Source organism: Moschus berezovskii, chromosome 14 (genome assembly GCF_049115385.1).
Source record: "Moschus berezovskii isolate FMDL1 chromosome 14, NW_MosBer_1.0, whole genome shotgun sequence".
Taxonomy (NCBI): Eukaryota; Metazoa; Chordata; class Mammalia; order Artiodactyla; family Moschidae; genus Moschus; species Moschus berezovskii.
Window position 1 is genome coordinate 24,648,491 of NC_142473.1, and position 22,559 is coordinate 24,671,049.

General features: G+C 38.1%; 1 protein-coding gene across 2 annotated transcripts in view; it reads right to left on the reverse strand.

Moving 5' to 3' along the window:
* Nucleotides 1-22,559, reverse strand: part of ARHGAP20 (Rho GTPase activating protein 20) — a 207,215-nt gene that overhangs the window by 169,318 nt on the left and 15,338 nt on the right. For both annotated transcript variants that reach the window (XM_055422993.2, XM_055422992.2), the window contains exon 2: nt 15,222-15,304. In XM_055422993.2, coding sequence (XP_055278968.2) covers nt 15,222-15,301 — 80 coding nt within the window. In that variant the 5' untranslated portion in view covers nt 15,302-15,304. The remainder of the gene's footprint in view (nt 1-15,221; nt 15,305-22,559) is intronic.

The following is a 22,559-nucleotide window of genomic DNA, read 5'->3' on the forward strand; positions in this document are numbered from 1 at the left end:
GGCGAGGACTGCTGTTGACTGCAGGAAGATGGCCTGCAGGAACATGAGGGAGAAGACTGCGGCAGGGAGTGCCTTTCAAGGAAAGCTGGACAGCCAAGGAGGCATGGTGGTACTGCTGAGTCATGCACAGGGCCTAAGACCATCACTGTAACCTCTCGCTCTCACCCCACTCACACACGGGGCAGCTGATCAACAGAGAAAAACCCCAAAGAGAGTGGTCCTTTGAGTGCTGAGCAATAAAGACCCTGGCCAGAAGGGCCCTTTGAGTGCCTGCTGCACTGAGAGATAGAGAAAAACCCCAGCCAGGAGGGTCTTTGAGCACCTGCTGTGCCAAGCACCAGAAAAGGACCAGCCAGGGAAGCCCTCTGAATGCTAGCTCCCAGAGGCTAGAAAAAGTCTCTAAGTGCCTTATCTCCTGTGCCTGTGGCTGCTGGCTTCCCCAAACATCTGGCACTGCCAGGTATTCTGTGATCCAAGAAACTGCACCACCTCCATGCCTGGTCCTCACTAGGGGAGAGTTGCCAGAGGCTAAAAAACTCTTAATAGTGCCATATCTCCTGTGTCCATGGCCGCTGGCTCCCCCATGTATCTGGTGCTGCCAGGATCCCTGTGATCCAAGCAGCTGCACTACCTCCCTGCCTGATCCTCATTAGAGCAGAATCGCGTCCTCCTGGGCAGCCACAGGAGCAAACTCCTGTGAATGACCACGTGCAGAGGTGAGGATAAAACCATGACTGAGCTCCACGGCAGAGAGGCTAAAGAAGAGGATCTAAAACCTTTCCACCAGCTGTACAAGCTGTGCAGTAAATCCACACAACCAACTAAGTAGACTGTGTGTCTATGGAATATATAAAAGGACAATGAGTGTCCACACAAAAGAGAAAGCCCTCGCTCTGGCAACTGAGGACAATGGACGAGGCAAGTACACACATGAGTAGGGTCAGATCAGAGTCTGAGCTGTTCTCACAGCAGGTCCAGAGAACAGCTCAATACTGGAGAGCCTCCTGTGGAACTACAACTCTGCATACATTTTTCTCTAATTTTTCTTTCATTTCCCCCCTTTTTTGTTCATTTTCTTTTTCATATTGTTCTCATGTAATTTCTTTATTATTCCTTTTTTATTTTTTATAAACTTTTCCCACTTTTAAAACATCTTTCATTTTACTTTTTTCCTAATTTTACAGTCTTCATTGCTCTCTTCGACTCTTGTTTCTATTCTTTTTTTTCTCTCTCTACTTTTCCCTTTGTAAGTGTGTGAATTTCTTTGGGTGCTTTTGACTATTAAGTGCTGCTTTCACTATTAGTCTTGGGGTTTTGTCTTCTGTGCTGTGAGGCCCATGAAGTTTTGGTGCTGCAGGCAGGGCAGGATCTAACCGGCACTCAGCCTAGAAGTCTAGAATCACTCCAACCTAGGCTTGGACGAGTAGTGAGGTGACCTTTCACTTTTCATGGGGCTTCCCTATCCCTGAGGTAGGAGACCTAAGTCCAGGACTTTGGACCACCAAAGAATTTCCAATCCCATGGAACATTAATCAACAAAAGCTCTCCCAAAGGCCTCCCTCTAATGCTAACAGCAAACCCCACCCAAAGGTCAGCAAGCTCCAGTGCTGGACGCCTCATGCCTAAACATTAGCAAGACAGAAACACAACACTGTCCATTAGTAGAAAGGCTGCCTATATGAAGCCCAGAGACACCCCAAAACATACTATCGGACATGGCATTGCACTTCAGAGACAAGATCCAGCTCCATCCACCAGACCACAGGCACAAGTCCTCCCAACCATGACACTGGTCCAACCCCACCCACAGTGGATAGACTCCAGAATTAAGAGGAATTACGACCTTCTAGGCTGCAGAAAGATTTCAAACACAGTAAATTAAACAAAATGAAAAGACAGAGAAACATGCAGTGGACGAAAAACATGGTAAAACCCCACAAGACCAAACAAATGAAGAGGAAATAAGCACTCTACCTGACAAAGAAATAAAAGTAACTATAGTAAAGATGAACCAAAATCTTGGAAATAAAATGGAGGCACAGATAAACAGACTGGAAGTACAAGCCAAAAAGTTACAACAAATGTTTAACAAGGGACTAGAAGAATTAAAGAACAGACAATAAACAATGAACAACACAATAAATGAGATTAAAAAGTTCACTAGAGGGAACCAATGGGCAGAGAGAACCAATAGGAGACTATCTGAGGCAGAAGAATGGTAAGTGCAGAAATAGCTGGAGCAGAGCAGAAGAAAGAAAAGAGAATAAAAAGAAATGAGGACAGTCTCTGGGAACTCTGGGACATAACATAAACATAAACATAACAACATTTGAATCATAGGGGCCCCAGAAGAAGAAGACAAAACGAAAGGGCATAAAAAAATATTTGAGGAGATTATAGTAGAAAACTTTTCTAAAATGGGAAAGCTAATAGACAACCAAGTCCAGGGAGCACAAAGAGTCCCACTCAGGATAAACAAAAGAGAAACACACCAAGACACATATTAATCAAACTAACAAAAATTAAGCACAAAGAACAAATATTAAAAGCAGCAAGGGAAAAGCAACAAATAACATACAAGGGGATTACCATAAGGCCAACAGCTGATCTTTCAACAGAAACTGTGCAGGCTGGAAAGAAGTGGCAGGATATACCTTAAGGTGATGAAAGGAAAAAAACTTACAGCCAAGATTACTTGAACACAGCAACGATCTGCTTTAGATTTGAAGGAGAAATCAAAAGCTTTACAGACAAGCAAAAGTTAAAGAGAATTCAGCATCACCAAACTAGTTTTATAACAAAGGTTAAAGGAACTCCTTTAGACAGGGGAACACAACAGAAAGAAAAGGCCTACAAAAACAAACCCAAAACAATAAAGTAAATGGCAACAGCATCATATATATCAATAATTACCTTAAATGTAATTGAACTAAATGCTCCATCCAAAAGACACAGGTTGGCTGAATGGATACAAAAACAAAACCCCTATGTGTTATCTACAAGAGACCCACCTCAGACCTAGGAACACACAGAGACTGAAAGTGAGGGACTAGAAAAAGGTATACCATGCAAATGGAAATTTTAAAAGAGTGGGAGTAGAAATACTCAGATAAAATAGATTTTAAATAAAGACTGTTACAAGAGACAAGCAAGGACTCTAAAATAACGATCAAGGGATCAATCCAAGAAGATGCTATAACAATTATAAATATATATGCACCCAACATAGGAGCAACTCAATACTAAGGCAAATGCTAACAATTCTGAAAGGGGAAATTGACAATAACATGATAATAGTGGGGGACTTTAACACCCCAATGACACCAATGGACAGTCTTCCAGACAGAAAATTGATAAGGAAACACAAGCTTTAAATGACATACTGGACCAGTTGGACCTAACTGATATCTACAGGGTATTTCATCCAAAAACAAAATATTTCACTTTTTTCTCAAGTGCACATGGAACTTTCACTAGGATAGATCACATCTTAGCTCAGAAATAAAGCCTTATAAAATTAAGAAAAAAAAAAACCCAAACCTGAAATCATTTCAAGCATCTTTTCCGACCAAAACACTAAAAGACTAGATATCAATTACAGGAAAAAAAGGAGGGAAAAAAACACATGGAGGTTAAGCAATTCAATTCTGAATACCAACAGATCACTGAAGAATTCAAAAAAGAAATCAAAATATACTTTGAAACAAGTGACAATGAAAGCACAACTCAAAACCTATCAGATGCATTAAATGCAGTGCTAAGAGGAAAGTTTATAGCAATACAAGCCTACCTCAAGAAACAAGAAAAACACTGAATAAACAATACAACCTTATACCAAAAGCAACTAGATAAAGAAGAATAAAACCCCCAGAGTTAGTAAAAGGAAAGAAATCATAAAGATCAGAGGAAAAATAAATGAAAAAGAAATCAAAGACACAAGAGCAAAGGTCAATAAAACTAAAAGGTGGTTCTTTGAGAAGATGAACAAAATGGACAAACTGTTAGCCAGATTCATCAAGGAAAAAAAGGAAGAAGACTCAAATTAATAAAATTAGAAATGAAAAGTTACATCAGACAACACAGATATACAAAGGATCATAAGAGACTACTATGAGCAGCTATATGCCAATATAGAACTATATTCCTAGAAGAAATGGACAAATTCTTAGAAAAGCATAACCTTCTAAAATTGAAACAGGAAGAAACAAAATATGAACAAACCAATCACAGACACAGAAATTGAAACTGTTAAAAAAAAAAAAAAAACCTTACAACAAATAAAAGCCCAGGATTAGATGGCTTCCCCAGCGAATTCTACCAAAAGTTGAGAGAAGAGCTAATACCTATCCTACTCAAACTCTTTCAGAAAACTGCAGTGTAAAGAAAGTTCCCAAACTCATTCTATGTGGCCACCATCACTCTGATACCAAAACCAGACAAAAATGTCACAGAAAGGAAAATTACAGGTCAATATCACTGATGAGCACAGATGCAAAAAATCCTCAACAAGCTTCTGACAAACAGAATCCTACAACACATTAAAAACATCATATATCATCATCAAGTAGGCTTTATCCCAGGGATGCAACGATTATTCAAGGTACACAGATTAATCACTATGATACACCATATTAACAAATTAAAGATAAAAATAATATGATCATCTCAACAGATGCAGAGAAAGCTTTTGACAAAATTCGAAACACTCATTTATGACAAAAACTCTTCAGAAAGTAGGCATAGAAGGAATATACCTCAACATAATAAAGGCCATATATGACAAACCCATAGCAAATATTATTCTCAATAGTGAAAAACTGAAAGTATTTCCTCTAAAATCAGAAACAAGACAAGGGTGCCTAAGCTCACCACTATTATTCAACATAGTTTTGGAAGCCCTAGTCACAGCAATTGAGAAGAAAAAGAAACAAAAGTAATTCAGATTGGAAAAGAAATAAAAGTTTCACTGTTTCAGATGACATCATTCTTTTACAGAAAATGCTCAAATTGCCACCAGAAAATTACTAGCTCTAATCAACGAATATAGTAAAGTTGCAGGATATAAAATTAATATACAGAAATCCCTTACACTTCTATACACTGACAATGAAAAATAAGAAAAAGAAATCAAGGAAAGAATCCCATTCACCATTGCAACAACAATAATAAAATACTTAGGAATAAGTTTACCTAAACTGTGGAAAATTCTGAAAGAGGTGGAAATATCAGACCACCTGACCTGTCTCTTGAGAAACCTGTATGCAGGTCAGGAAGGAACAGTTAGAAGTGGACATGGAATAACAGACTGGTTCCAAATAGGAAAAGGAGTACATCAAGACTGTGTATTGTCACCCTGCTTATTTAACTTATATGCAGAGTACATCATGAGAAACGCTGGGCTGGAGGAAGCACAAGCTGGAATCAAGATTGCCGGGAGAAATATCAATAACCTCAGATATGCAGATGACACTGCCCTTATGGCAGAAAGTGAAGAAGAACTAAAGAGCCTCTTGATGAAAGTGAAAGAGGAGAGAAAAAGTTGGCTTAAGGCTCAACATTCAGAAAACTAAGATCATGGCATCTGGTCCCATCACTTCATGTCAAATAGATGGGGAAACACTGGCCTACTTTATTTTTCTGGGCTCCAAAGTCACTACAGATGATGACTGCAGCCATGAAATTAAAAGACTCTTACTCCTTGGAAGGAAAGTTATGACCAACCTAGACAGCATATTAAAAAGCAGAGACATTACATTGTCAACAAAGGTCCATCTAGTCAAGGTTATGGTTTTTCCAGTGGTCAGGTATGGATGTACGAGTTGCACCATAAAGAAAGCTGAGCGCCGAAGAGTTGATGCTTTTGAACTGTGTTGTTGGAGAAGACTCTTGAGAGTCCCTTGGACTGCAAGGAGATCCAGCCAGTTCATCCTAAAGGAGATCAGTCCTGGGTGTTCATTGGAACGACTAATGTTGAAGCTGAAACTCTAATACTTTGGCCACCTGATGCAAAGAGCTGACTCATTTGAAAAGACCCTGATGCTGGGAAAGATCGAGGGCAGGAGGAGAAGGGGAAGACAGAGGATGAGATGGTTGGATGGCATCACCGACTCGATGGACGGGGTTTGGGTGGACTCCAGGAGTTGGTGACGGACAGGGAGGCCTGGCGTGCTAAGGATCATGGGGTTGCAAAGAGTCAGACATGACTGAGCAACTGAACTGAACTGAAACTTAAAAGCTTTTGCACAATGAAGGAAATTATAAGCAAAGTAAATAACAACCCTCAGAATAGGAGGAAATAATAGCAAATGAAACACTGACAAAGCATTAGTCTAAAAAATATACAAGAAGCTCATGAAGCTTGATACCAGAAAAACAAACAGCAACATCAAAAAGTGGGCAGAAGAGGTAAAAAGATATTTCTCCAAAGAATGCATAAAGATGACTAACAAACACATGAAAGGATTCTCAACACCACTAGTAGAGAAATACAAATCAAAACAATGAGGTATCATCTCACACTGATCAGAATGGCCATCATCAAAACGTCTACAAACATAAATGCTGGAGAGGGCGTGGAGAATAGGGAACCCTCTTGCACTGTTGGTGGGAAGGCAAATTGATACAGCCACTATAAAGAACAGTATAGACAATCCTTAAAAAAAATCTATGAATAAAACCATCATATGACCCAGCAATCCCACTACTGTTAAACGATAACTGAAAAGACACATGCACCCCAATGTTCATCACAGCACTATTTACGGTAGCTAGTGTGTGGAAACAACCTAGATGTCCATCAACACATGAATGGATAAAGAATTTGTGGTACATATACACAATGGAATGGTACTCAGCCATAAGAAGGAATGCATTTGAATCAGTTCTAATGAGGTGGATGAGCCTAGAGCCTATTATACAGAGTGAAAGAACTCAAAAGAGAAAGACAAATATTGTATATTATTGGAATCATATATTATTGGAATGCACATATATATATTCCATATATATATATAGAATCTAGAAAGACGGTACTGATGTACCTATCCCAGGGCATCAGTGGCGATGCAGACATCGAGAACTGACTTTGGACACACGGGGGAAGGGAGAGGGTGGAGTGAACTGAGAGTAGCATTGAAACATATTCCATACCATATGTAAAAGAGTCAGTGGAAATTTACTGTATGACATAGGGAGCTCAAATCTGGTACTCCCAGGGGTAGGTTGGGGTGGGAGGTGGGAGGGAGGTTCAAGAGGGAGGCAACACACATATACCTATGACTGATTAATGTTGATATATAGCATAAACCAATAAAATATTGTAAAGCAATCATCCTCCAATTAAAAACCAGTAAGTTAAAAAATTAAGGTACAACAGCTGTTAAGTGAAGGAATTCCAATAAATCCTCTGTGAGTTATTGCTAAATTTTGGATAAAAACTTTATCAACTATAAGTCGTTAATTATTAAAATAACACCATAATTAGAAGACTACAGTAGAAATAGTAATGTTATACTGGAAAAGCAAAATCAAATATAGGTTTAAAGAAATATGAAGTGCTATGATGGATCTATTTCAAGAAATATACAATGCTAATAAATAAAACACTCAATATCTTTGCTATCTATCCCCACAATGTATACCAATATTTTACAGATTAATTCCCATGATGTTACATGCAAAGAGATTGTAAAGATTCTTTTTAGGTAGTAGAATTTCATTACATAAAATTTTACTTGAAGTAGGTGTGTGCTCAGAATAGACTTTAGAAATTTTCCTTGTTTCCTGAGTATAAATCACGGAAAAGCAAAATTCCAGTCATGAAAATTTGAGTTATTCTTAACAACTGTGAAAAGAGACGTGATCTATTCTATAAAGCAATTCACTATAAAGTTTCTTTAAAACAGAAAATTCAATAATTAGTAAAATCTGATTGATAAAACATTTCAAGAGTGTACATTATATAAAGGACAAATTCAAAGGCTTTCTTGAATGGTTATTATAATAGGATTTGATCTTTTAAAAAGACTGCAAGACTTGAAACATGCAAAGATCTAACTTATCTATATTAAAGTGAAAATTTAAACATTACAGAAAGTAAATACAAATTTTAATTACACTCGCATAGACTAAGGTTTAGAAGTACATACAAATGATTAATTTGGGCTTCCTGTTTTCTATCAGTGCTGCTTTACAATGCTTGACTTTAAAGTGAAAGTCACTCAGTCGTGTCTGACTCCTTGCGACCCATGGAATTCTCCTGGCCAGATTACTGGAGTGGGTAGCCTTTCCTTTCTCTAGGGGATTTTCCCAACTCAGGTATCAACCCCAGGTCTCCCGCATTGCAGGCAGATTCTTTACCAGCTGAGCCGTAAGGGAAGCCCAAGCATACTGGAGTGGGTAGCCTATCCCTTCTCCAGAGGATCTTCCCGACCCAGGAATTGAACCAGGGTCTCCTGCATTACAGGTGGATTCTTTACCAACTGAGTTATTCCTGAGAGTAAACACAATTAATCATTTGTATGTACTTCTAAACCTTTGCCCTGGGATAGGTACATTGCTACCTAGGGCAGCAATTGTGATGCAGACATTCAGAACAGACTTTGGACACACGGGGAAAAGAAGATGGTGGAGTGATTTGAGAGAGTAGCATGCATACTGCTGTATATTCTCACCCTGGGTTAGAGGGTAGGTGTGCCACTATTTGACCCCTGATTTAGAGATAAACCTTCTCTGATATAAATAAGGGCTATTTTTAATTGAAAAGCCTAGCACATGTCCATTGCGGGAACTTCCAACAAAAATTTTACCTAAAACTGTTTATTTTTTTAAAAGTGGTTAAATAAAGCTATTTTTTTTTAAATACAGCAGAATTAAAGACAATTTCTGCCTTCTCTCTCTACCTCCCCTAAAAAAGAATTTCTCTTGAATTTTATAGATAATCAAGGTCAAACTGTGAAGACACAACCATTCTTTATTTAATCCACCACTAATGCAAAGATGAAAGTGAAAGTGAAAAGTCTCTCAGTCATGTCTGACTCTTTGTGACCCCATGGACTATACAGTGCATGGAATTCTCCAGGTCAGAATACTGGAGTGGGTAGCGTTGCCCTTCTCCATGGGATCTTCCCAACCCAAGGATCGAACCCATGTCTCCCGCACTGAAGCCAGATTCTTTACCAGCTGAGCCACAAGAGAAGCCCAAGAATATTGGAGTGGGCAGCCTATCTATCCCTTTTCCAGGGGATCTTCCTGACCCAGGAATCCAACTGGGGTCTCCTGCACTGCAGGTGGATTCTTTACCAACTGAGCTATCAGAGAAGCCCCAATCCAAAGGTATAACATTGCAAACAATCCAAAAGCCATTTTTATATGGCACAAAAGTGTATTTCTATACTATTCATTGGCAGAATGTTTTCATAAGTAAATTTTGATTAGGCATCTATTAAAAGTAATTTACATTTTCTGATCAACCCAACGACTAAAGAGTGTGTCATCTGGGGCAGCCAGGGATGCTGCTTGAGTCTGACAACTTGCTGAGTACTAAGAGGAGACTGGGGCTTCCCTGGTAGCTCACACAGTAAAGGATCTGTCTGCAATGTGGGAGACCTGGATTTGATCCCTCAGTCAGGAAGATTCCCTGGAGAAGGGAATGGCTACCCACTCCAGTATTCTTGCCTGGAGAATTCCATGGACAGAGGAGACTGATGGGCTACAGTCCATGGGGTCGGAAAGAGTCAGACAGGATTGAGCGCCTAATCAAAAAAAAAAAAAAAAAGAAGAGGAGACTGAGCTAAGTATTTTGAAAGTTTCACTTGTTGGGATTTGGCTATATAATTTATTTTGGACCATCAAAAAATGCCATGCCAGTCTTCAATACAGGCAAATCAAACAATGGGATATACCATATTAACAAATTGAAAGATTAAAACCATATGATAATCTCAATAGATGCAGAAAAAGCCTTTGACAAAACTGAGCACTCATTTCTGATTAAAACTCTTCAAAATATGGGCACATAAGGAACCTACTTCAACACAGTAAAGGTCATATATGATAAGCCCACAGCAAACATTATTCTCAATGGTGAAAAAACTGAAAGCATTCCCCCTAAGATCAGGAAAAATACAAGGGGGTCCACACTCACCACTATTATTCAACATAATTCTGGAAGTCCTAACTACAGCAATCAAAGAAGAAAAAGAAATGAAGGAATGCAGATGAGAAAAGAAAAGGTAAAGCTCTGTTTACAGATGACATGATACAATACATAGAAAACCCTACAGATACTAACAGAAAATTACTAGAGCTAATCAGTGAATTTAGCAAAGTCACAGGATATAAAATCAATACACAGAAATCACTTGCATTCCGATATACTAACAATGAAAAATCAGAAAGAGAAATTAAGGAATCAATCCCATTCAACACTGCAACAAAAAGAATAAAATATCTAGGAATAAACCTACCTAAATTAGAGATACCAAGGGAACATTTCATGCAAAGATGGGCTCGATAAAGGACAGAAATGGTATGGACCTAACAGAAGCAGAAGATATTAAGAAGAGGTGGCAAGAATACACAGAAGAACTGTAAAAAAAGATCTTCATGACCCAGATGATCATGATGGTGGGATTACTCACCTAGAGCCAGACATCCTGGAATGTGAAGTCAAGTGGGCCTTAGAAAGCATCACTACAAACAAAGCTAGTGGAGGTGATGGAATTCCAGTTGAGCTATTTCAAATCCTGAAAGATGATGCTGTGAAAGTGCTGCACTCAATATACCAGCAGATTTGGAAAACTCAGCAGTGGCCACAGGACTGGAAAAGGTCAGTTTTCCTTCCAATCCCAAAGAAAGGCAATGCCAAAGAATGCTCAAATTACCACACAATTGCACTCATCTCACACACTAGTAAAGTAATGCTCAAAATTCTCCAAGCCAGGCTTCAGCAATACATGAACCGTGAACTTCCAGATGTTCAAGCTGGATTTAGAAAAGGCAGAGGAACCAGAGATCAAATTGCCAACACCTGCTGGATCATGGAAAAAGCAAGAGAGTTCCAGAAAAACATCTATTTCTGCTTTATTGACTATGCCAAAGCCTTTGACTGTGTGGATCACAACAAACTGTGGAACATTCTGAAAGAGATGGGAATACCAGACCACCTGACCTGCCTCTTGAGAAACCTGTATGCAGGTCAGGAAGCAACAGTTAGACCTGGACATGGAACAACAGACTGGTTCCAAATAGGAAAAGGAGTACGTCAAGGCTGTATATTGTCACCCTGCTTATTTAACTTATATGCAGAGTACATCATGAAGAACACTGAGCTGGAGGAAGCACAAGCTGGAATCAAGATTGCCGGAAGAAATATCAATAACCTCAGATATGCAGATGACACCACCCTTATGGCAGAAAGTGAAGAGGAACTCAAAAGCCTCTTGATGAAAATGAAAGAGGAGAGTGCAAAAGTTGGCTTAAAGCTCAACATTCAGAAAACTAGGATCATGGCATCTGGTCCCATCACTTTATGGCAAATAGATGGGGAAACAGTGGAAACAGTGTCAGACTTTATATTTTTAGTCTCCAAACTCACTGCAGATGGTGACTACAGCCATGAAATTAAAAGACGCTTACTCCTTGGAAGGAAAGTTATGACCAACCAAGACAGCATATTAAAAAAAGCAGAGACATTACTTTTCCAACAAAGGTTCATCTAGTCAAGGCTATGGTTTTTCCCATGGTCATGTAAGGATGTGAGTTGGACTGTGAAGAAAGCTGAGTGCTGAAGAATTGATGCTTTTGAACTGTGGTGTTGGAGAAGGAGAAGGAGATCCAACCTGTCCATCCTAAAGGAGATCAGTCCTGGGTGTTCTTGGAAGGACTCATGCTGAAGCTGAAACTCCAATACTTTGGCCACCTCATGCGAAGAGTTGACTCATTGGAAAAGACCGTGATGCTGGGAGGGATTGGGCGCAGGAGGAGAAGGAGACAACAGAGGATGAGATGGCTGGATGGCATCACCAACTAGATGGACAGGAGTTTGGGTTAACTCCGGGAGTTGGTGATGGACAAGGAGGCCTGGCGTGCTGCGATTCATGGGGTCGCAAAGAGTTGGACACGACTGAGTGACTGAACTGAAGTTACAAAAGAACTGTATACAGAAAATTATAAGACACTGATGAAAGAAATCAAAGATGACATAAACAAATGGAGAGATATTCCATGCTCCTGGGTAGGAAGAATCAATATTGTGAAAATGACTATACTACTAAATGCAATCCACAGATTCAATGCAATCCCTAACAAATCACCAATGGCATTTTTCACAGAACTCGAACAGAAAACTGCACAATTCATATGGAAACACAAAAGACCCCAAATAGCCAAAGCAGTCTTGAGAAAGAATGGAGCTGGAGGAATCAACCTTCCTTACTTGAGATTATATTACAAAGCTACAGTCTACAAGACAGTATGGCACTGGCACAAAAACAGAAATATAGACCAAAGGAACAAGATAGAAAGTCCAGAAATAAACCCATATATCTATGGGTACCTTGTTTTTGACAAAGGAGGCAAAAATATAGAATGGGGAAAAGACAGTCTCTTCAATAAGTGGTGCTGGGGAAACTGGACAGTTACATTCAAAAGAATGAAATTAGAACACCTCCTAAGACTATTCACAAAGATAAACTCAAAATGGAAGACCAAATGGTCAAATGTAAGACCAGAAACTTTAAAACTCTTAGAGGAAAGTATAGGCAGAATACTTGATGACATAAATCAAAGCAAGATCCTCTATGACCCACCTCCTAGAGTAACAGAAAATAAAGCAAAAGTAAACAAGTGAGACCTAATTAAACTTAAAAGCTTTTGCACAGCAAAGAAAACTATAAACAAGGGAAAATACAACCCTCAGCATGGGAGAAAATAACAGCAAATGAAACAACTGACAAAGGGTTAATTTCCAAAATATACAAGCAGCTCATACAACTCAATACCAGGAAAACAAGTGACCCAATCAAGAAGTGGGAAAAAGACCTAAATAGACATTTCTCCAAAGAAGACATACAGATGGCTAACAAACACATGAAAAGATGTTCAACATCGCTCATTATTAGAGAAACGCAAATCAAAACTACAATGATATATCACCTCACACCGGTCAGAATGATCAACATCAAAAAGTCTACAAACAATAAATGCTGGAGAGGTGTGGAGAAAAGGGAACACTCTTGCACTGTTGGTGGGAATGTAAATTGATACAGCCACCATAGATGATGGTATGGAGATTCCTTAAAAAATTAGGAATAAAACCACCCTATTATCCCCCCAAAATCCCACTCTTAGCTATATACCCTGAGGAAAGCAAAACTGAAAAAGGCACATGTAACCCAATGTTTATTTGAGCACTATTTACAATAGCTACAACATGGAAGCAACCTAGATATCCATCAACAGATGAACGGATAAAGAACATAAGTGGTATGTATACACAAAGGAATATCACTCAGCCATAAAAAGGAACACATTTGAGTCAGTTCTAGTGAGGTGGATGAACCTACAGCCTATTATTCAGAGTAAAGTGAGTCAGAAAGAGAAAGATAAATATCGTATACTAACAAATATATATGGAATCTAGAAAGATAGTACTGATGAATTTATTTGCAAGGCAGCAATGGAGAAACAGACCTAGAGAACAGACTTATGGGCATAGGGAGAGGCGAAGAGAGGGTAAGATGTACAGAGAGAGTAATATGGAAACTTACATTCGGTTCAGTTCAGTTCAGTCGCTCAGTCGTGTCCGACTCTTTGCGACCCCATGAATCAAAGCACCCCAGGCCTCCCTGTCTATCACCAACTGCCAGAGTTCACTCAAACTCATGTCCACCGAGTTGGTGATGCCATCCAGCCATCTCATTCTCCGTCATCCCCTTCTCCTCCTGCCCCCAATCCCTCCCAGCATCAGAGTCTTTTCTAGTGAGTCAACTCTTCGTATGTGGTGGCCAAAGTATTGGAGTTTCAGCTTTAGCATCAGTCCTTCCAATGAACACCCAGGACTGATCTCCTTTAGGATGGACTGGTTGGATCTCCTTGCAGTCCAAGGGACTCTCAAGAGTCTTCTCCAACACCACAGTTCAAAAGCATCAATTACCATATGTAAAACAGATAGCCAATGGGAATTTTCTGTACATCTCAGGGAACTCAAACAGGGCCTCTGTATCAAGTAGAAAGGTGGGATGGGGAGGGAGATGAAGGGAGGTTCAAGAGGGAGGGGTCATATGTATACTATGGCTGATTCATGTTGAGGTTTTACAGAAAACAACAAAATTCTCTAAAGCAACTATCCTTCAATTAAAAATAAATAAATTTTAAAAAATGAAAAAAATGCCATGCCTTCACATAGATTTCATGTTAAATCAGTACACCATTCATAGAAATATCAGATATATCCTCACCTTTAAAAACGTGGTAAAGACCACACCTTACATAAAAGGATTCACGTATTAGTGGAAAAGCATTGCTGGAATCCTTTGCACATAAAAAGGCTCTGAGTTAAAATGCCATTAAAAATTATTGAATAAATTAGTGACTGAAAAGCCATCCCATTTCGACATATTACGAAAAACTCTGACGATGTCCATAGAAATAGTATTTAGCTTCAGTTGGTGAAATGGTCATTTCAATAGACATTTAGCCTGTTTTCCCGTTCAAATTTCACTAATTAATCACTAGTGATTACTCTAACCAATAATGTCTAAAAGCAATCAGCACTCAATCTTTTATTAAACTTAATCTATCTTTATTCATATCTAAAGTTGCTAAAAATCTTCCTTTTACTTTTGCATGGGTATCACTTTATGATAAAAAGTAAGCAAAAGTTTGTGCATAACCAAACACGTATAGTGGTTAAAATAACTCATCTTTAGTATTCTAATTTCTAATTGTTTCCAAAAATAAAACTTTTACCATATGTGGAACATGCATGTTTGTGTACCACTGGATGTAAGATTCACTCTCGAATCAATTTTAAACAACAGATCACAAGCTCTCAAAAGGCTTTATATTTCTCATAAAGAATATGTCTTATTACATGAACTCAGAACAGAAGTCATGCTTTCTATTATTTAACAGAGAATTCCGATCTTGATACAAAGCAAACAAACCACACACATAAAAGAAATGCAGCAGAACTGAGGAGTATGAAGCTTCCCACTTACTTGGTACTGGGCCGCTTCTGCAGGGCTTTATCCAGGATAAGAGATGGAGCACTTCTCCTCCTTTCTGCTAATGTTTTCATTTTCTGTGGAGGGGAAAAAACACATAATGAAGATCACGTGGCTTACAAAGCCGGTAAATAACAACTTTCAATCCAACTCAGCAGTTTTGTATGCCTATGACTGCCTACCAAGAAGTGAGCAATCTTATTATGGATATAAAATAATAACACCTAAACTAAGATAGTAAGTGCCAAAAAGTGGTACAGGCAGTTAAGTATTCTTATGGTCAGAGAATAAGGAGATTAAATATTGACTAGAGTATTTGAGAAAACAGCATCACAACCATTATCATCAACTGCAGTTTTATTGCTTATTACATGCCAGGCCCCATGCCAAAGACAGGACTAATTTATACTCCAAAATGTCATCAGAGTAGCTGACAGCTCTATTTCATTGGCAGGGTAGGCCCCAAAACTGGGCTTTAGGGAAAGACAGAATTTGAAAAGACCAAGTAAAGGGAGAAGATAAGTAGCTAAAGCACAAGATGGAGACTAGATTTTCACACATTTAATAGACATTTAAACTTAAATATTTACACATTTAGGAATCTGTTCTTCAAAACAGGTTTTTTTTTTTTTTTTTTGGTTTGTTTATTGTAACTTAGAAAAAAGATTTTTTTTTTTTTTCTTTTCTAAGTTGTATGTAAATATAGGATTAATTGGATAATTCGGTACTGGGTTCTACAGGACTTAATCTTTGTGGTGGGGTTTTTATTCAATTTGAGTTATCCAGATAATTACTCTCTAAATTTTCAGTCTTACAGATTTAACACCTCAAGAAAGAGTCTGAGGGTGGGCCACTGGATATAAATGTGTAAAATTCACAATCTAGTCATAAGTAGCCATGAATGAAGTTCAGGCTGTGTTACCAAAGCATCCCTCCTGCTCTGCCCTCTCACCCTTTCCTGGCCAGGAGTCTCACCCACTACCTCAGTAGACCTAGGCCAGCCACGTTTGGGACTGGGTGCTGCTCTAAGAAAAACCACATAAAACCAAGTAGCTCAATGTCTCATCACATGATTCACAAAGGAACTGCTTCTTAATTAATAAAATGTAGATCATCCTAAGGAACAGAAGAAAAGTCATCCCATGAAAAGGGGACACTAGACTTCTTTGGCACAATTCTTTCCCCCTCAATTCACCGTGCTCCCACGGATCTCTCCCAAATCACTGTTGACAGCAGGGTCATGGCCTTAGTGTTGCTGTTCCCTCCATTAATCCTTTGGCTCACATGTGAAGACAAAATGCCATAATCTCCTTGGTATAGCTCAGACAACCAAAACAATCTATAAAACATTAATAAAGAACAGGAAACAAATGGGTAAGAAATACAGAATACCATACTTATCAATCAGGAGACTGAATCAGTCTCAGGGCAGGTTAAACTGCATAAATTTTTTAACATGATATATATTTGGTGCCCTCCTTCTGAAGAGAAAGCCCACAGTTTTCATCGGATTCCCAGAAGAATCCATAATCCCTCTGAACCCCAGTGATTTTGAGAAACTATTTTATATATTATAGCTTGTAAGCTGTATCTTACTGTTTCCACTAGTCACATCTCCTGGGAACACAACTCTCAGGAATCTAGCACTCTGAGGCCAGTGTAAATGTAGAGGCTGCAGGGTGAAGGGAAGTCTGGGAGACAAGTATTACCAGCGGGCTGTTCCCATATGAAGAGTCTCAATTCTGGAAGATTGGGTTGAATTTAGTCAGAAAGGTGACGGTTACTTACTATGTGGATTTTCTGCAGGATTCTGTTTCACCTTCAGGTCTCGGTTTGATTTCTATTTCTTTTCTGGAATTTGAATCCTTTTATTCAGGATCTAGGTACTATGCTTTGAACTTTGAAATACACCCAATACTTTAAGCTTGGTCTGTTTTGACCCTGAGTTTCTGCCTAGCTTTTCTGAATGAGGGGGTAGGGGGTGTGTGGAGGGGTGACATTCCTGCACCTATCTCAGCAGTCTTACTTCTGCTGCTCCTAATCCTCTGACACCACTCTCAGCAGATCCAAGTGCCTAAACAAGATCTTCATTAACATATGATTTCTAATTCTGAGCTCCTTGGTTTTCAGGCTTACAAAGAATTTGGAAAGGATTCAAAAGACAGCCATAAAAATGATTTAAAATGTGGAAAAAAGAAACCTAAGACAAGTTAAAATGATTCTTCACTTGGAAACAGTAAGTCTCCAAGGTCATGCAGAGTTATTATACAGAGGATTATCAAGTGTCTTACAAAGAAGATAAGGTGAAAAGAAATGTGGCTATACTGTAGACTGAGAATCCAGATTGATCCTGGGCAGTGGGTTTATCAAAAAATTTATAAAAGCTGTGAAAGAAATTATGTACTAACTACAAGGGGTTCAGAATCACCCTAATATGGATTCTTTAGGGATCCATGGACTCCAGATTTGAAACTTTTTGATATAAAGAAATCTTTCTGAATGATGGCTATTAAACATGAGAATGAATAATTAAAGAAGAGTGACAAATTTTCTTCTGTAAAGATGCTTTTAAAATAGCTTTTCATAGAGGTCTAATATAGCAGGCTATCTGTACCTATTTGTATGCAGTAATTAGACTGTGTTTTCTTAGTTACGGGCTTCCCTGGTGGCTCAGCTGGTACAGAATCCGCCTGCAATGCAGGAGACCTGGGTTCGATCCCTGGGTTGGGAAGAACCTGGAGAAGGGAATGGCTACCCACTCCAGTATTGTGGCCTGGGGGATTCCATGGACTGTACAGTCCATGGGGTTGCAAGGAGTCAGACTCAATTGAACGACTTTCGCTTTCATTTTTCTTAGTTATAAATTGGTAGATGTGTGAGGAATCAAATGTGGGGTGTATCTACCTCATTTGGTGGACTCATATTTAGATACTGCAGTCAAACTACAGGCAAAATAATGTTTTCAAGTCCTATTGTTTGTACTGAGACTCACTTCACTACTAATCAGATATGCAGCCTAAGGTAATTCACACACTCCTCCGGGTCTCCATTTCCTTATATAGAAAGTGAGAAAATTTGGACTACATAGTCTCCTAGGCTACTTCTATTTCTGATATTCTCATGGTAAGTGTCTATCAAAGATTCACCCTGGATATGCAAGACAATAAACGTTATATACACAGTGAATTTAGAATTCATAGGATTCATTTCTCTAAGTAATAAAAAGCCTTAAGAGCTGTCAATATAATGGGAATCTAGGTATCAATTCATTCAAAGTACACATTTTTTTCTTTGCTCGAAAGTGTAGCAAAATAAAGAACCAATGGTGACTTCAAAAAAAATTCAGTCATCTGTCGAAGAATCTGTTCTCAGGCAATAAAGACTTAGATTTTTTTTGGTTTATCAATAACTGTGAAATAAAATACACAAAAATAGAAGGAGACTATTGATTCCTTTCTAAATCTATAATAAAACAAACTTGTCAGGACAAGTTGAAGCTATTGTCATATCAGCACCAGCAAATTTCCCAGTTGCTCAGGGACAGAGAAAACTACGATACTTTGCCTCACGCAAAGGAAACCAGCAGATAGGTTTAAAACGGTATATGTTTTCTTTGTGAGGTTAAAATCACAATTCAGAGTGTGGCTTTTCAGAATGCCCAAATCCTTGATATCTATATTGAAATTACCTCAAAAATATTAGATGCCATTCTGAAACTGAGTAGCTTTTAAAAGATAATCTTGTAAATTGATAAACTAAACATTAATCAAAAAATCAACTGCATTAATCTTTTAGAAGTGATTTTTTTTACTTTTTACCAATTAATTAAGCCAAGACTTAAGCAACCCAAAAAAACTAAACAAGACTTTTATATAAGCTGAAAAACAAATTATGAAGTAAGATTTATTTACTCCTCTGATAGCAAATGGGAACAATGAGGAGGGGCTTGGACAGAGTTGCAAAAGGGAATTGTGATTAAATTTTAAAAACTGACATCTTTATACTAGAAACCATTTATTAGGAAAGTATAACATGAACACTAGAGAGAAATTAAATCTTTGGTTTCCTAAGCTGCCCCCTCTGCAGCTATATTCAGTATTAGAGGCAAAAAACCTATTCTGCAAAAGAATAAATGAATAGAGGTAAATGAAGATTAAAAACCAAATGCCTATAATTAATTTTTCTTTTATGTTTCAATAATAATACAAAACTATAGTAACATTACCAGCTAATCTGGAAGGTGCTTTCCACTTCAATTCTTTTTTTAATTGGTTAGATGAACTAAATGTTGAATTCCTGTGTTCCTAACTAACTTTATAGCTATGCCTCAGTTAAGCATTTCACATTATAATTATCTCTCTTTCTTAAAAGCAAGGGCTATATGCAAACGTTCTCCCATCTTTCCAAACTTTATCCTATCTTTCAACAATTACTGAAATTCTCCTCTGTGGCAGGCCTATGCTTGCATTACTAGAGCCTAGTACAATATCTGGTACAAACTATATACTTAATAAGTGAAGGTTTTCAGTGAATTTTAAAATGCACTCGTTCTCCACACCTATGCTACTGTTCCCAACACACACAGAAAGGCAAACACACTTACTTAAAGGGGTTCTGTTGGAACATTGTCACTAAGGAAGTGTAAGCAACTGCTATGGAACTGGATGGTGAGAGTCATCCTTGTACATTGCAAACTACAGCTTTGGACACAGTGTTGACATTCACATTGGGCTTCCCTGATAGCTCAGTTGGTAAAGAATCTGCCTGCAAAGCAGGAGACTCCGGTTCGATTCCTGGTCGGGAAGATCCCCTGGAGAAGGGATAGGCTACCCACTCCAGTATCCTGGCCTGGAGAATTCCATGTACTGTATAGTCTATGGGGTCGCAAAGAGTCAGACATGAATGAGCGACTTTCACTGACATTTACATTATCATGGAGTTTATGGTAAACATCTGTTGTATAATAAAAGTTAATCATTTGCCAACAAATGGTGCTGGGACAACTGGATATCTACATGCAAAAGAATGAAGTTGGATTCATATCTTATACCATATACAAAAATTAACTCAAAATGGATCAACAATCTAAAAGAGCTGAAGCTGTAAAAATGTTAGAAGAAAATATAGGCATAAATATCTGTGACCATGGATAGGTAATGGTTTCTTAGATATGACCCCAAAAGCACAAACAACAAAAATTAAATTGAACATCAAGGTTAAAATTTGTGTGCTTCAAAGGACATTATTAAGAAACTGAAAAGAAAGCCCACAGAATCATTTTTGCAAATCATATATCTGATAAGGGGTTTATATCCAGAATATTTAAAGAACTGTTACAATTCAATAAAGCAGGCTAATTTAAAAATGGACCTGAATAGGAAGTTCTCTTAAGAAGATATAAACAGCCAAAAAGCACAAGTAAAGACGCTCAACATTGTCAGCCACCAGGAAAGCACAAATTAAAACTATGAAATTCCACTTTATACTCATCAAGATGGGTTAATATCTTATTATTATCAAGATAATCAATTATTATCAAGATAATAAAAAGACAACAAGTGTAAGGATGTGGAGAAATTAAACTTATTCACTGGTAGGAATGTAAAACAGTGATGCCACTTTGTAAGTTCTGCAAATGGCTAAACACTGAGTTATCATACAATCCCACAATTCCTCTTGGGTATGTAAGCAAGAGAAATGAGAACATATGTTCACACAAAAACAAGTGCACAAATGTTCACAGCAACATTATTCATAATAGTCAAAAAGTAGAAACAACACCACTGTCCATCAACTGAAGACTGCATAAACAAAATGTGATACATTCGTAAAATAGAATATTGCTGCTGCTGCTAAGTCACTTCAGTCGTGTCCGACTCTGTGTGACCCCACAGACGGAAGCCCACCAGGCTCCCCCGTCCCTGGGATTCTCCAGGCAAGAACACTGGAGTGGGTTGCCATTTCCTTCTCCAATGTGTGAAAGTGAAAAGTGGAAGTGAAGTCACTCAGTTGTGTCCGACCCTTAGCGACCCCACGGACTGCAGCCTACCAGGCTCCTCCATCTATGGGATTTTCTAGGCAAGAGAACTGGAGTGGCTTGCCATTGCCTTCTCCAAAATAGAATATTACTTGCCAATAAAAGAAGCAACGAATGTGCAGCAACATAGATGAATCTTGAAAACATTACGCTAATTAAAAGAATTCAGTCCCAAAGGATCACATACTATATGACTCTATTTAAGTGAAATACTCAGAATAAACAAATCTAGAGGAACTAAAAGTAGATTAGTGCTTGCCTGGGGTTTGGGGGAATGAGAAGATTGGGGTGTAAAGGCTAAGGGGTGCAGTATTTCTTTTGGTGGTAATGAAAATGTTCTAAAATTGTGATGGATGCACAATTCTAGGAATATACTTAAAGCCACTGAATATACACTTTTAAGTGACTGAATTGTATGCTATATAAATTATATCTCAACAAAGCTCTTAAATTGAGTAAAACAAAAACGAACTACCAAACTACTAAACTACTGAGCTATAGCCCAGCAAACTGGTTCACAGCAGAAGCTATATTTTTGTTTGTTCATAAAACAACATGAAAATGAAAATTACTTATTTTTTCTGTCCAATACATTTTTGTACAAAATGTCTGAGTGGCTCTTTATTTGAATTCCTCAGAGATTTGAGGAATATGCCAACCTGCACACTGTGGTTTGCCACAGTTCCTCCCTTACTTCTCCAGTATTTTCATAGTAAATTCTCACTTTTATCTGAGAGTTTAAGGTGGTAAAGCATGTGTGCCTGTGTAGGAATCTAAAGTTGTAAGCAGGTTATGGAAGAAAAAAGTTTTGTTCTTTTACTTTCAACAAGGCATAAAGCACTGTTTACATAAAAACCTATATGTAGTCTCTCAGTGGAATTTTAACTTTGTATCAATCAGGAGACAAAGAACTATTTTTGGAACCTCCAAGTATCAACCAGGAGACAAAAAACTATTTTTGGAATGGCAAAATTACTCTGAATCTGGTCTTTCTTAGTTCTTAAAGAGAAGTAAAGGGGAAAAAGACTATCAGAAGAAAGGACCAGGATGAAAGAGTCAAGTCAGGTGAACTGCAATTTTTCATACTTTGTTTTCTTCCAGCTACTTTATGAAGGAAAAAATTCAAGCATTTCAGGTGAATTTAAGTCAAATTTGCTAAAGTCACTTTCAAATATTTAAAATTAGCATAGTATTAAATTAAGGGCTTTGAGGAAAGCTTTTAAGACTCTTAAATTTCAAAGACAGAAAAAAATGCTTAATCAAATTTACAACTTAGTTTACTCAAATTCGACTCA